Source organism: Manis pentadactyla, chromosome X (assembly GCF_030020395.1).
Source record: "Manis pentadactyla isolate mManPen7 chromosome X, mManPen7.hap1, whole genome shotgun sequence".
NCBI lineage: Eukaryota > Metazoa > Chordata > Mammalia > Pholidota > Manidae > Manis > Manis pentadactyla.
In genome coordinates, this window is record NC_080038.1 from 104784906 (window position 1) to 104798781 (window position 13876).

The following is a 13876-nucleotide window of genomic DNA, read 5'->3' on the forward strand; positions in this document are numbered from 1 at the left end:
ATAGCCACAGGACAGGTCACATCCTTTAGGGTTCTGGGGACATAAATGAGGGAAGGCTTCACAGAAAAGGCTGCACCTGCCCTGGTCCCTGAAGGGCGCAGAGAAATGGAGGAACCAAACATTCCAAACTAATCTTAGTATAGGCAAATGCATGAATAGCAGAGTGTCTAAGGGCAAGTGGGTTGAAACCCCAACTTCCCTACCTATGTCATCTTGGCCAACTTGCTTAACCACTTTGAACTTCAGTTTAAATTCTTAAACATCTGGATAATAATATGTCCCTTTCCAGGGGTTGTGAGGATTGTTTAAAATCATAATGAATACCAGACACATTCTAAGGTCTCAATCAAGAAAAGCAATCACCTATAAAGCAGTAAACAGGAGTCATTTTTGGCAGACAGTAGTAGTTAGCTTTCCAGTGTTGGTGAAGAATGGGAGAGAAGTCTAGAAAGGTAAATTGATACCAGACCAAGGTAGGTCTTTAAAGATTAGAAGAATTTTGCAAAACTAAGAATAAAGTAATCAAAGTCAAAGCTGTGTACAGAGGAAAGAGGAGAGACAGGAAAGGGTTGCTTTAAACAATGGGCAGAATTAGGCAAGTTACTTGAAACTCCTCTAATTCATTAACTTTTTTTTATTGTCTAGCACTCCCTTTACATTGTGAGCTTCATGAGGATATGGATCTTGTCTATTTTGTTCACCATTCTATATCCAAAACCTTGCACAATGCCTGGCCCATAGTACCTGCCTAATAAATATTTGTTGAATGAACAAATGAATTAAAATGTTGGGGAAGAGGATAACCAAACAATAAAAAGATTCCCAAGAATTTATGCACAGATGACTGGAACAATACAGAAGATTGGAAGTGCAGAGGAAATAAAGAGTTTAAATTTGGGACTCTTAGAGTTTGAGAAGCCTACAGCCAGTTCAGTGTTCGCATGCAGCAAAATTGCATACTTGAAATCTGCACTGAGAGGTAAGGTGGCGGCTGGACATGTGTTGCTGAGATTCATTAGCATACAAGTAGCGGTTGAGGTCACGTGGGAGGAATGTTTTAAGTGGGAGACACCGGACGGAAGTGACGCCCCGGAAGCGAGCTGAGGAGGGAAGAGGTTCAGCAGAGACGTACCTGAGCCGTAGCTGCAGAAAATATGAGAAAATTCCCTGGATACTTGTCTTATAGAGGCGCAAGAAGACAACAATGGGGACACGGTCTTCCTGAGGAGGCACATACCAGTCAGGAATGGTAGGATTTATGGAAATATCTGACTGATTTGACCACCTAGAAATTGTCGGTGCTTTTGAGACGAGCGGTTTTAAAGGATGATGGGGAGTGAAATCCGCTTGCAGTGATAAATTGCTCAAGTTTGACTCCCAACTACGTTTTAACCCTAAGCAGGTTATGTAATTACTGTGTCTTAACCATAAAATGTAGATAACCTCATAATGTTCCTGTAATGAGTGAATATGGGTTAAAATGCTTAGAAAAGTACCTTGCTTGTGGTCAGTTACTGAGTGAATAATGTTAGAAACACTAGTAAGATGCCGTTCCCTTCAGTGAGGAGCGATTCCTCCAGAATGTTCTAGAACTCCAAACCGTTTAGCAGTCATGTGCTTTATGATACCGCCCTTCCCCAAGCTCCACCCCTTTTTTCCTATAGGCTACAGATTCAGTGGCCCCTTGAGCTTCTCGTTGGTGTTCAGCTAGCTTTGGCCTCGCCTCCTGCCTCAAATAAGTTCCCCCTATTGGACACTTTACATTGTGCCTTTGTTACCAGGGTACGGCGTTGGAAAAGTGGGTACTTTGTTTGGAGTATCCGTTTTACAAGAACTAAGTTACTTTTTTCTCCCAAACTGAGTATATATGTATCAAACGAGTGAGTACATAAGGCGGATGGGAAGGTACGGGCGGAACTGAAGGGAAGTGTACTTAAGGTTGGAACGTCGGGGTGCTTTCAACAGCGGACCGAGCTACTTCCGGGAGAGAATGGGCAGGGAAAGAATTGTGTGTGTGTGGCGGGTTCGCTGTCTTCCTAAATATTCGACTCTCCCGCAGCCGCGGGGAACGGACTCGTGAGGGCAGAGAGACTCGTGAGGGCAGAGAGACTCGTGAGGGCAGAGAGACTCGTGAGGGCAGAGAGACTCGTGAGGGCAAAGAGACTCGTGAGAGCAAAGGGACGCAGCCGCCGCCACCGCGACGCTCAGCGCAGTCCCTGATGACTTCGTCCCTGGTGAGTGCCCAGCCGTGTAAGGGTGCCGGGGCGCCGCGGCTCCGGCGGCTAAGATGCTGGGGCGGGCTGGCTCCTGGTCACGTGGTTAAGTGGCGAATCTGGGTCTGGCCCGCCGGCTCCGGGGCGGGGCCTGCTCTCTGCAGCTCACTGCTGTCCCTTTCGGATCGTGGAAAGGACCGTGAGATGGGAACTAGCGAGAGGCGGGAATGTTGGGGTCTGTTGGTGGTTTGAACTATCCTACTCTCGTTTATCTCCCTGTCTAACTTTGCATCACCTGAAAAAGAAATGAAACTGGTTCTTAATTCAAATAATAGGCTGGGCTCGGGAAATTGCTAGGCATCAAGGAACTCAATCTTCCTACAGAGAAACAACACACACACACACACCCAACCCCCGCAACAGCGTTTTTCTTCAGTTTTATGATTGTTTACAAATGCAAGAGAATAGGAAATTTACAAAGTACCTAGTTGCTAACTACTTCGCTGAGCTTTATTCTTATTCCTTTTTTTCCTCCATTGAACACTTTCGAATTTGGTCATAACTTCTGGCTTGGAAAAACGACTCAGCACTTTCCTAACTTATTCAGATATCCCTACCCCCACCCTTTTAAGGGTCAAACTATCATTTTCATTAAGGGGATTGTTTTGTAAAATATTGGAAGCCTACTTAAAGTACCAGTTGCCCAGGGTTATAAATTTGTATTTGAAGTGAGAAAAAAAATCTAATTCACTAATGGGAAATGAGTGTATCCTAAAGATATGTACCTCAAAATAGTAAACATTTTAAAAATTGAAAACTTTTGAACCCTAACCTTAAGAATGCCCAAATGTATAGGGAAGAATGTGGGCTATGTATGAAGTTACGAAGTGATTGAAATAAATCATCCACTTTTGTGGGCGATTTTATGTTTTGTTAGGGGTTGGAGGGTAGTAATGTATACTTCTGAAATTTTTCTTACAGGATTTTAAAACTTATGTAGATCAGGCATGTAAAGCTGCTGAGGAATTTGTCAGTATTTACTATGAGACAATGGACAGAAGAAGACAGGTGAGCATTATAGACTCTGCTACTTTTTATTGAACACTAGTTTTTTTTTTTTGAGCTAGACATTCATCTGACTTGCATAAGTGGTAACTGTGGACTTGTCTAAAAGTGCATTGCTTATTTTAGGGAAGGATTGGCATGGTATTATGGAAGTGTGGGATCTGGAATCATACCCCAGCTTTGCATTTACCTAGCTCTGTGACCCTGGGCAAGTTGCTAACTCTCTTAATCTCATTTTATTTTTAGGGTGGTAAGTGGGATTAATTTAAATGCTGCATTTAACGGGGCCTGACATATATTTACTTAAATGTTACCTTTTCTTGGTCCCATCGTTCAATCAATATGGTTAAAATAGTAGTGATGCTAGGGAATGCTATTACAAGGAAAGTTCCCTGATTTGCCCCTTTAATTTCATGTAATAATAGATAATTGCTGATAGAAGCTCACAGCTATAGTTGGTACTCACAGACAGAATCCACAGGGTTTGTATACTTTTAGTCTTCAACGGAACAAGTTCTTACATCATCAGCTTTTTTCATTTTAATTTATCTGAGCTCTGTCTTCTAAGTAATTACTTCAGCATGTGCTCAGGTCTTTTATTATTGGCATAGGAGTGTGTTTTAGAGAACTTTATGCTGTAGGTACAGAAGTTAATATCTTATTTCTAAAAAACCTATCCTTTCAAGGCAAAAGATAAAAGTTCCTGGTACTGATGTTTGATGACATGGGTCAGGGCAAGGAATATGACAGTGGATATTTATATTGTGCCTTGCTGCTTTGGAAAATAAAGTAACAACGAAAGACAACTCGTAGTTCATTACCAGAGTCAAGATATGTGTTGTCCTTTTAATCCCAGTTAACTTTTAGAATTAAGCAAAAACTGTGTTCTGTGACACACTGAACTCCTGTGACTAACTCCTGTGACTAAAGAGTTACTTGTTGAATTTTGCCTTATGTGGGCCTTAACTTGACTTATCAAGGACTCTGCTTTAGCAAGCACACATGATTCTTTGGAACTAAATATACCATTTGAGTAGTAATAAAAGTAAAGGGAACTTATTCTTCCTAACACATACATGGTTCAAATATTAAATGACTCACATGTATGTAAACACTAGGATTGAAATGTACAGGTAAGGCTTCATTGACAATTTGTTAATTCTTAGAAGAGTGGGACACTAAAACTGGTTTGGGACTGCATGTACTTGAAACTTTGAATCATTTAATTTTTATGTAGAAAGCAAAACTTTAAAACTTATAGTTTGGATGCAAAATTTTCTCTTTGTGGCTTAAGTGAAATGTGGAAAAAATGTATTTAGCTGCCTCATTTATTAAGAGTAGGATAATATCTATTTAAGGCCATGATTATAAGGCACATGCCCATTCACATTATCTTCCAGGAGGAGAGAGCAGGGGGGGTAGAGATGGAGATAAAACTATAAAAATGTTTGTATACCGCTTGTAACCTTTCAATCCATTTCTATAAAATGCTTGTACAGAAACAGAAATCTCCCTTTTTTTTCTCTTTGTAGGCACTAACCAGGCTGTATCTGGACACGGCCACTCTAATATGGAATGGCAATGCTGTTTCAGGGCTAGCAGCCCTAAATAATTTTTTTGATACGCTGCCTTCCAGTGAGTTCCAGGTCAATACATTAGATTGCCAACCAGTTCATGGTAAGATCATGGTCTTTCAGGGTATTTCCTTTGTTTTCCTTTAGCGAGCACTGAGCTTTAACATTGAAAGCAGCAAGCAACTTTTAGTGATAGAATTACTTTTTTTTTTGAGCAAGTTAAAAATTATGGAAAATTCATCTGTCAAATCAAACTTTTGGTCTTCCTCTAGATACATCTCACTCCAGAGGACCACTAGTAGATTTGGTGGGTTATATAATATGGCTTACTAAATGTGATTTTTGTCGATGGAGAGGAACAATGGTCTATTTTCCCTAAATAAATAGTTGCCTTGTGTGCCTTGAGATGTCTCCAGAGAAAAATTATACCATGTCTCTGGTTAATGTGTTTTATCATCTTACAGTCTATTAAAATTTCACAGAAGACATTTACTCTTGTTAGGTGAAAGAATACCTTTTGGGCAAGATAATTTGATCCAAGGTAGATTGATGCAGTTTGTAAGATTAACCTCTAGGTGGGATCCTGTAGTGACTTAAGTACTGGTTTACGGTGAATTTTTTTCCCTGTAGTTCTTGAAAACAACAACTTAAGAAACAAAATAGGAAAAAGCTCTGTTAGAAACCCAATGAAATATTTACAAATACAGGAACCAAATGGTCCTATGGTAGATATAAGCTCTTTATTTGGAAACTTCAGGATACCCAAAATCTTTCTAGACTGAAAATAATTTTAATATCTTTGAAATGATTAGTTTTCTGTCTTTGGGTATGTCTTTGTCAAGATCATGCTCAAGGGAAAGAAAGCTTATGGGACTTTATTTTAATGTTAAATTATAAGCAATCTAGTTTAAGCCTGAAAATCTGTTTCAAGATAGAAACTAGCCTCTCCTCTTTTTTTTGGTGGACAAAGAGCAAGCTACTCAATCCCAGAATACAGTTCTTGTTGTGACCAGTGGAATTGTGAAGTTTGATGGAAACAAACAACACTTTTTCAACCAGAACTTCCTGCTGACTGCTCAGTCTACTCCTCACAGCACCGTGTGGAAGATTGCAAGTGATTGTTTCCGTTTCCAAGATTGGGCTAGTTGTTAAAGGGGGCAAAAGTCCACTTTCCTTTGGTCCATTAGTTCCAGCAAAAAAATTTATGTGAGTTCATTTATTTCATTGTGGAAGCACTATAAACTAATATGTGCTGAAACTCAACTTCTTTAATTTTTTTATTCCTAGCAGCACCTTTTCTAGCAGCTGCCAGTTTCGATCGTTGCCCTTAAGAGCTTTAATGCAAATTTTATACATTTCACTAATGACATAATTATAGTAACATTAAACACATGATCTCAGTACTAACATACTCACTGTGAGCCCAGCCTATTGCAAAAATGAAATCCTCTTGTAATACTATCTACAGGATATCAGCACAGTGTAATAGGAATCAGATCAGTATAATTCTGGGAGGAAGTGAAGTGGTTTTATTGGCATTAGCTTAATTTTGTAGTAGAATACATAACTGTTTTCAGTAAACACTGGTAATGTAGTTTTAATATGAGGCTTTTTCAAATTAGTTCAATTGAAAACATTAGTTTGCGTAACTATTCTGACCAATTCGAATCACATGTAGGGATGTTCAGTAGTCTTTTTTCATATTAAGTAGCTTTTTTATGTTGGCATATTTTCTTAGGGAGTGAATTAATCTACTAAAATGTTCTCAGTTGATACCTGAGTAGTAGATACAACTCAGTAGCTTACGAGCAAAACCTCTTAACATAGTATTTCTTGGCAGCTCTACGTCTGTAACTTTAGGTAGTGAATGGTTGTGGGACTAAATAGCTTTAATGGGAGAATGGGGAGTGAGAAATACAGAGATCCAAGATTAGCTGAAGTTTAGGAGAGGTAGCCAAATGTCAAACTTTCGGTACTTGTTTTCTACCTCCTAAAAATGTAGTCTATTTTTAGGATTTAAGTCATTAAGATAGTAAGTATCTTTGCCAAATGGTCATGAGTGTCACTTGTCCTATGATTTTTTAAGGTTTTTCCAGTTCACCTCATACTTACCACCAATGTGTGTCTCAATTTATTCAAGAACTAATGAGGTAAAATGTCAGCAATAAGCCTGACCCTGCAGGGTCTGACAGGAAAGTTTGAAACAAAGCCATCGCTATCTCTTTGGGACACCTTTAGCTTCTAAGTCTTCCATATGATCTTTAGGCCAAAAGTCTCCCCCAGGTATTCCCCACCCCCAAGTAATTGACTGTTTCCTATGTTTTACACTGTCAACTGCATTATTTTTTTTACTTATAAAGTTAAAACTATATAATTTTATGACTTATACTTCTATGTCGAATTGAGCAAATAGATCTATTTTAAAACATGTCCTGTCCTGTGGCTAACTCTTTTTAAAGAGAAAATAGAGAACAGTACATCTTTATAATTCATAAAGTTCAAAAGAACACATAGATTCATTTTATGTCTCAACATCTAAAGAAAGAAGTTAATTTTGGATTTGGTTAAATTTTAAACATTTTTCCATTCTTGAATTTACTTTATTTTTAAGCTAAATATACCATCTTTGTTTCTACATTGTAACTCAAAGTTAATGTTTCTTATCACTTAACTTTAAAACCAGTAATTCATTTACTCTTACCCTAAACTATACATTTTATTTCTGTTATATTACCAAAATAGAATTAAATAGGACAGGGGAGTAGAATTGAAATTAAGACCATACCCCCTTCTGGTACTGATCAAAACGTATGTGTAATATTCTACTCAAAGTGAGCTTATTCTAATTTTGGATTGGCTTTTTAAAACCACAGCTTTAGCAGGAACAGTCAGTACTCAAACACTGTCCTTTTCCTTATGGAGAACAGTCTCAAGTAAAAGCTGCAGATAACTAGCAATAACTGAATTGAGTGGTTATATACTGTTTGTGAATTGTTTAAGTTTTAAGATTTGTATGTGCATTGCTTTCTCCAAACTGTATAACTTTTAAATGGCTGGAACTACTCTTCTCTGGACTAGACTTTATTTTTGACATGCACATATTTTTGTAAGTTGAAAAAATAAAACTTTGCCTTGTGACAAGTTTGTTTTAAAGTCTTGATTTTTTTAAGGCTCTAAGAGCAGGTAGTTGTTTCTTTACAATGTAAGGTTTTTCAAAAAAAGAATGTTGACAATGGTTGCCAACCAGGACTTTGTTGTTTCTTGAGCTCACCTGGGTTCTTCTTTTCCTATCAAATATTCATGTTCCTGAGATTTTCTGTTCGAGGTAGCAATGAAGTTTCTGGTGAGATGGAAATTTTAACCTTGAGAAACTATCCAAAATGCTATATATATTCAGTGGGCACTGAAACCAAAAGACTGCTCATTTCCAGAAAGAACGGCCTCATTAACTTAATTCTACATTAAAAATGTCAACACAAGGAGCCAAGATGGTGGTGTGAGTAGGGCAGTGGAAAACTCCTCCCAAAACCATATATATTTTTGAAAATACAACAAATACAACTATTCCTAAAAGAGAGACCGGAAGATACAGTACGACAGTCAGGCTACATATACATCTGTGAGAACTCAGCACCTCACCAAGGCGGTAAGATACAAGTCACGGCCGGGCAGAACACAAGCGCTTCCCTCACCCCAGTTCACTGGTGGGAGGAAAGGAGCCAGAGCAGGGAGGGAAAGGGAGCCCAGGACTGCTAAATACCCAGCCCTAGTCATCTACACCAGGAGTACAGATAAACAGTGCACCGTGTGCTGGATATTAGGGAAACAGAAGAGTAAAACCTGTGAGCAGGTCCCGGCAGCCGGTGCCCCTGGAATGAAACAAAAGCAAGTGCTTTTTGAAAGTCTTAAAGGGACAGGGGCTCCACAGCTGGACTGAATCGGCCCAGCACACTAGGCCCAGCAGGCTGGGAATCCCGGGGAACTTCGGGTGCCCTAACCCCCTGGGCTGCAGCGCAGCTCTGAAGCCCCTCAAGGCGAGAGCCTCCCATCCATTCCCCCTCCAATGTGGCCCAGCCACAGCAGGGGAGCAGCCTGAGAGCAGCTGCACCCACAGCAGCCACCCAGAGGCTCCTCCGCAGCCACCTGGACCACACTCAGAGGCCCCGCCAGCATGCGGCTGCCCAGCACAGACAGAGGAAGCCAGGACAGGGCATGAAGGGTCGCCGTTCTCAAAGGAGAGCACACCCGGCACAGCTGCCACTCCCCACAGGGCTCTGGGCTACCCTGACGGCTGCCCTGCCTGCAGCGGTGCAGTAAATAAAACTGGAAGCTGCTCCCCATGTGTAGGTAACCAGCACAGGCAGCAGAGAAGGGCATGGCAACCAGCAAGCAGGAAAGGACTTAGCAAGGATGGTACAACATTCGAAAATCCATCAACATCATCGACCACATCAACAAAAAGAAGGACAAAAATCACATGATCATCCCATAGACACTAAAAAAGCATTCGGCAAAATTCAACGTCCATTCATGATAAAAACTCTCAACAAAATGGGTATAGAGGACACATACCTCAAAATAATAAAGGCCATATATGACAAACCCACAGCCAACATTATACTTAACAGTGAGAAGCTAAAAGCTTTTCCTCTAAGATCGGGAACAAGATGGATGCTCACTCTCCCCACTGTTATTCAACATAGTATTAGAGGTCCTAGCCACAGCAATCAGACCAAAGAAATACAAGGAATCCAGACTGGTAAAGAAGAAGTCAAACTGTCACTATTTGCAGATGACATGATATTGTACATAAAAAACCCTAAAGACTCCACTCCAAAACTACTAGAACTAATATCTGAATTCAGCAAAGTTGCAAGATACAAAATTAATACACAGAAATCTGTTGCTTTCCAATACACTAACAATGAACTAGCTGAAAGAGAAATCAGGAAAAAATTCCATTCACAATTGCATCAAAAAGAATAAAATACCTAGGAATAAACCTAACCAAGGAAGTGAAAGACCTATACCCTGAAAACTATAAGACACTCTTAAGAGAAATTGAAGAGGACACTAACAAATGTAAACTCATCCCATGCTCTTGGCTAGGAAGAATTAATATTGTCAAAATGGCCATCCTGCCTAAAGCAATCTACAGGGTCAATGCAATCCCTATCAAAATACCAACAGCATTCCTCAATGAACTGAAACAAATAGTTCTAAAATTCATAAGGAACCACCAAAGACCCCGAATAGCCAAAGCAATCCTGAGAAGGAAGAATAAAGTGGGGGGGATCTCACTTCCCAACTTCAAGCTCTACTACAAAGCCACAGTAATCAAGACAATTTGGTACTGGCACAAGAACAGAGCCACAGACCAGTGGAACAGAATAGGGAGTCCAGATATTAACCCAAACATATATGGTCAATTAATATACAATAAAGGAGCCATGGATATACAATGGGGAAATGACAGCCTCTTCAACAGCTGGTGTTGGCAAAACTGGACAGCTACATGTAAGAGAATGAAACTGGATCATTGTCTAACCCCATACACAAATGGAAATTTGAAATGGATCAAAGACTGAATGCAAGTCATGAAACCATAAATCTCTTAGAAAGAAACTTAGGTAAAAATCTCTTGGACATAAATGTGAGCGACTTCTTCATGAACATATCTCCCCGGGCAAGGGAAACAAAAGCAAAAATGAACAAGTGAGACTATATGAAGCTGAAAAGCTTCTGTACAGCAAAGGACAACACCACCAATAGAACAAAAAGGCATCCTACAGTATGGGAGAATATATTCATAAATGACAGATATGATAAAGTGTTGACATCCAAAATATATAAAGAGCTCATGCACCTCAACAAACAAAAAGCAAAAATCCAATTAAAAAATGGGCAGAGGAACTGAACAGACAGTTCTCCAAAGAAGAAATTCAGATGGCCAACAGACACATGAAAAAGTGCTCCACATCGCTAATCATCAGAGAAATGCAAATTAAAACCACAATGAGATATCACCTCACACCAGTAAGGATGGCCACCATCCAAAAGACAAACAACAACAAATGTTGGCGAGGTTGTGGAGAAAGGGGAATCCTACACTGCTGGTGGGAATGTAAACTAGTTCAACCATTATGGAAAGCAGTATGGAGGTTCCTCAAAAAGCTCAAAATAGAAATACCATTTGACCCAGGAATTCCACTTCTAGGAATTTACCCTAAGAATGCAGCACTCCAGTTTGAAAAAGACAGATGCACCCATATGTTTATCGCAGCTATTTACAATAGCCAAGAAATGGAAGCAACCTAAGTGTCCATCAGTAGATGAATGGATAAAGAAGATGTGGTACATATACACAATGGAATATTATTCAGCCATAAGAAGAAAACAAATCCTACCATTTGCAACAACATGGATGGAGCTAGAGGGTATTATGCTCAGTGAAATAAGTCAGGCAGAGAAAGACAAGTACCAAATGATTTTACTCATATGTGGAGTATAAGCACAAAGAAAAAACTGAAGGAACAGAACAGCAGCAGAATCACAGAACCCAAGAATGGACTAACAGTTACCAAAGGGAAAGGGACTGGGGAGGATGGGTGGGAAGGGAGGGATAAGTGGGGGGGAAGAAAGGGGACATTACAATTAGCATGTATAATGTGGGGGGGCACAGGGAGGGCTGTGCAACACAGAGAAGACAAGTAGTGATTGTACAGCATCTTACTACGCTGATGGACAGTGACTGTAGTGGAGTATGTGGGGGGACTTGGTGATGGGGCAGTCTAGTAAACATAATGTTCCTCATGTAATTGTAGATTAATGATACCCAAAAAAAATGTCAGCAGGCACTGGGAGAGGAGTGAGAAGAGGAAACAGCCCTTGAAATCAACTAACATTTCATCTCTTCAAAGATACACACATTTTTCACAATTTAATATCCCTGAAATTTGTGTAGACCATAAATTGATGCCAAATCATTGCATACTTCGCTTTTTTCCTCTCAGTGGTACATAAAATACTAGTGAGTTTTGTAATCAATGCCATCTTATGTTAATGAGTTTTGCTTAGGTAATGTTAAGAATCTACTTCGGTCTAAATTTGTATACATTAGTGGAAGTAAAAGGCTGTAAGCTTAAGAGGCTAGTAACTCATGAGTCAAACTCTGTCACCAAGTTATTTGTTATTTCATGACTAGTTTATATGGGTGAAAGAGCCACAGACCTTATTTAAGCACATATGTGCGTTGATGAATTAGAGTCAACGTTTTTTTCCTAGTTTTTGGAAATTATGTAGTAATGTACGGTGTGTCTAAAGAGAGAAAAAGTCACAGTGAGGTTAAAGGGTAATGCAGTGTTTGGGGAAGGAGGAAGAAGCCAAGTAAATGCCAGAAAGTCACCGTGAGTTCTTTATTTTGAAATGATGCTAGATTGGCTTGCCTGAAATGAGTGAAGCAGGAAATTTGATAGTGGAGGACTTCATTTGTTGATTTTTTTGTAATATGATTTAACATAGAGCAGAAAGGGTGGTGAGCATGGGTGTGCATAATATTTGGGGGAAATGGCAGGGCATATTTAACTTTTTGATTTAACGATTGGCTCTGAACAATAAAAATACTTCATCAAAACACTTGCTGCCAAACTCTGCTATATTCTATCGAATATTTGCCCTTTGCCAAATGCAGCATTTTGTATAAAATATTTCTCAGTGACTATCTGTGCACTATATAGGACACCCTTGCTTCCTAGAGAAGCACTAAAAGGTAGGGAAATGTAGAATATTGTTGGGATGTGTCAGGCGGAGGGTCTTAGGACACAGCTTATATCTGGGATTGAGGTATATGCATCTAGATGAGTGGCTTTCAAAAGCTTTGCTCTAACCATAGTAAGAAGTACAGAATGTCACAACCCAATATACAGATGCAAAAGCATAACAAATAAACATTTTATGTTAAAAGCGAAACTTAAGCTTACACTTGCAATGTGTTGCTGTTATTTTCTATTTTGTTTTATTAATTTTTTTGAAAATGCTGATAGCCTGCTGAATTGATTTTTCACAACATCCTAATGGATTACCAGCCGCTTGGAAAACAAAAATAGAGCAAGTATCATACATATTTCCACTTTCTAGTACCAGGGGGTGGGTACGGTTGGCTTCCCAAAAGTCCGATGTGTCAGTGATGTCACGCTGACTTACAAGTGATCAAAAACTTCCTCCTCTCAGGCATGTTTAATTTGTGGAGGACCATGAAGGGCAACACAGTTTTCCTCCCACTCTTTATCTTGCATTCAAAGATCAGAGCTAAGAAAGCAACTGCTTAGGTTAGTCTTCGGGCAGAATCTGAGTCTAAGATGTCTAACAAAAGGAGATGAAACAGGGAGGAGGCTGCCCTGTTTCAAATATCCAAGCAGAGAGCTGAGAAGGCATTTCAGCAGAACCACTTTTGAGCATGATTTGATACTATATAAACTATTTCAGTCTATCTAAGGTCAGTTTCACGTGGTTTTCCCTTTCCTTTCTTGTTTAGACACCCCAAACATCTGCCTGTCAATCAGCCATTCCCCACCCGTTTAACAAAGGCTGTGGTGAACTCTTAAGGTGTAAATCCTGGTCCCAGACACAAAGGAGCCCTGTTTTCTAAGGCTGTTCTGCTCCTGCTGTGCTTTGTGACTTTCAGTGACTCACTCACTCTGGACCTCTTGTCTTCAGCTGCTGAATGGAGATTTGCCCCATCTGGCCCACCAGCTGGTTTTAACACTCAAATAAGACAACACATGTGAAAATATTTTGAAAAGGTGCACAAATACAGTGGTAATATGTTTGGGCTTGGTGACTGGTTTCTTCCTCTCCCCTACTTCTTAGGGTCAGATCAATTGACAGGGACTGCCATCCACAGCCAGACAGTCATTCTAAACCCTACCACTGCCTTTGCAAGACTTATCCAGCTCCACACAAAGCCTAAGACAAATCAACAGAGAGAGAGATGGCCATTTTACCATGAAAAGAGATGCAGGGCCT

General features: G+C 39.8%; 1 protein-coding gene across 2 annotated transcripts; it reads left to right on the forward strand.

Annotated features, from left to right (window-relative positions):
• The first annotated feature begins 1761 nt into the window (after positions 1-1761).
• NXT2 (nuclear transport factor 2 like export factor 2) lies at positions 1762-7993 on the forward strand. Of its 2 annotated transcripts, XM_057495527.1 has the most exons (5): positions 1762-1880; positions 2060-2234; positions 3195-3281; positions 4811-4955; positions 5823-7993. In XM_057495527.1, exons 2-5 carry the CDS (start codon positions 2220-2222, stop codon positions 6002-6004), a joined length of 429 nt encoding a protein of 142 aa, XP_057351510.1. In that variant the 5' UTR covers positions 1762-1880; positions 2060-2219; the 3' UTR covers positions 6005-7993. The 2 variants fall into 2 exon arrangements, with proteins under 2 accessions (XP_057351510.1, XP_057351511.1); XM_057495528.1 differs by lacking the exons at positions 1762-1880; positions 2060-2234 and adding an exon at positions 2388-2448.
• The last annotated feature ends 5883 nt before the right edge of the window (positions 7994-13876 follow it).

Coding starts and splice junctions, on each gene's coding strand:
- NXT2 (XM_057495527.1), top strand. Junction 3,282..4,810: donor CAATGGACAGAAGAAGACAG/GTGAGCATTATA, acceptor TTCTCTTTGTAG/GCACTAACCAGGCTGTATCT. Junction 4,956..5,822: donor AGATTGCCAACCAGTTCATG/GTAAGATCATGG, acceptor TGGTGGACAAAG/AGCAAGCTACTCAATCCCAG.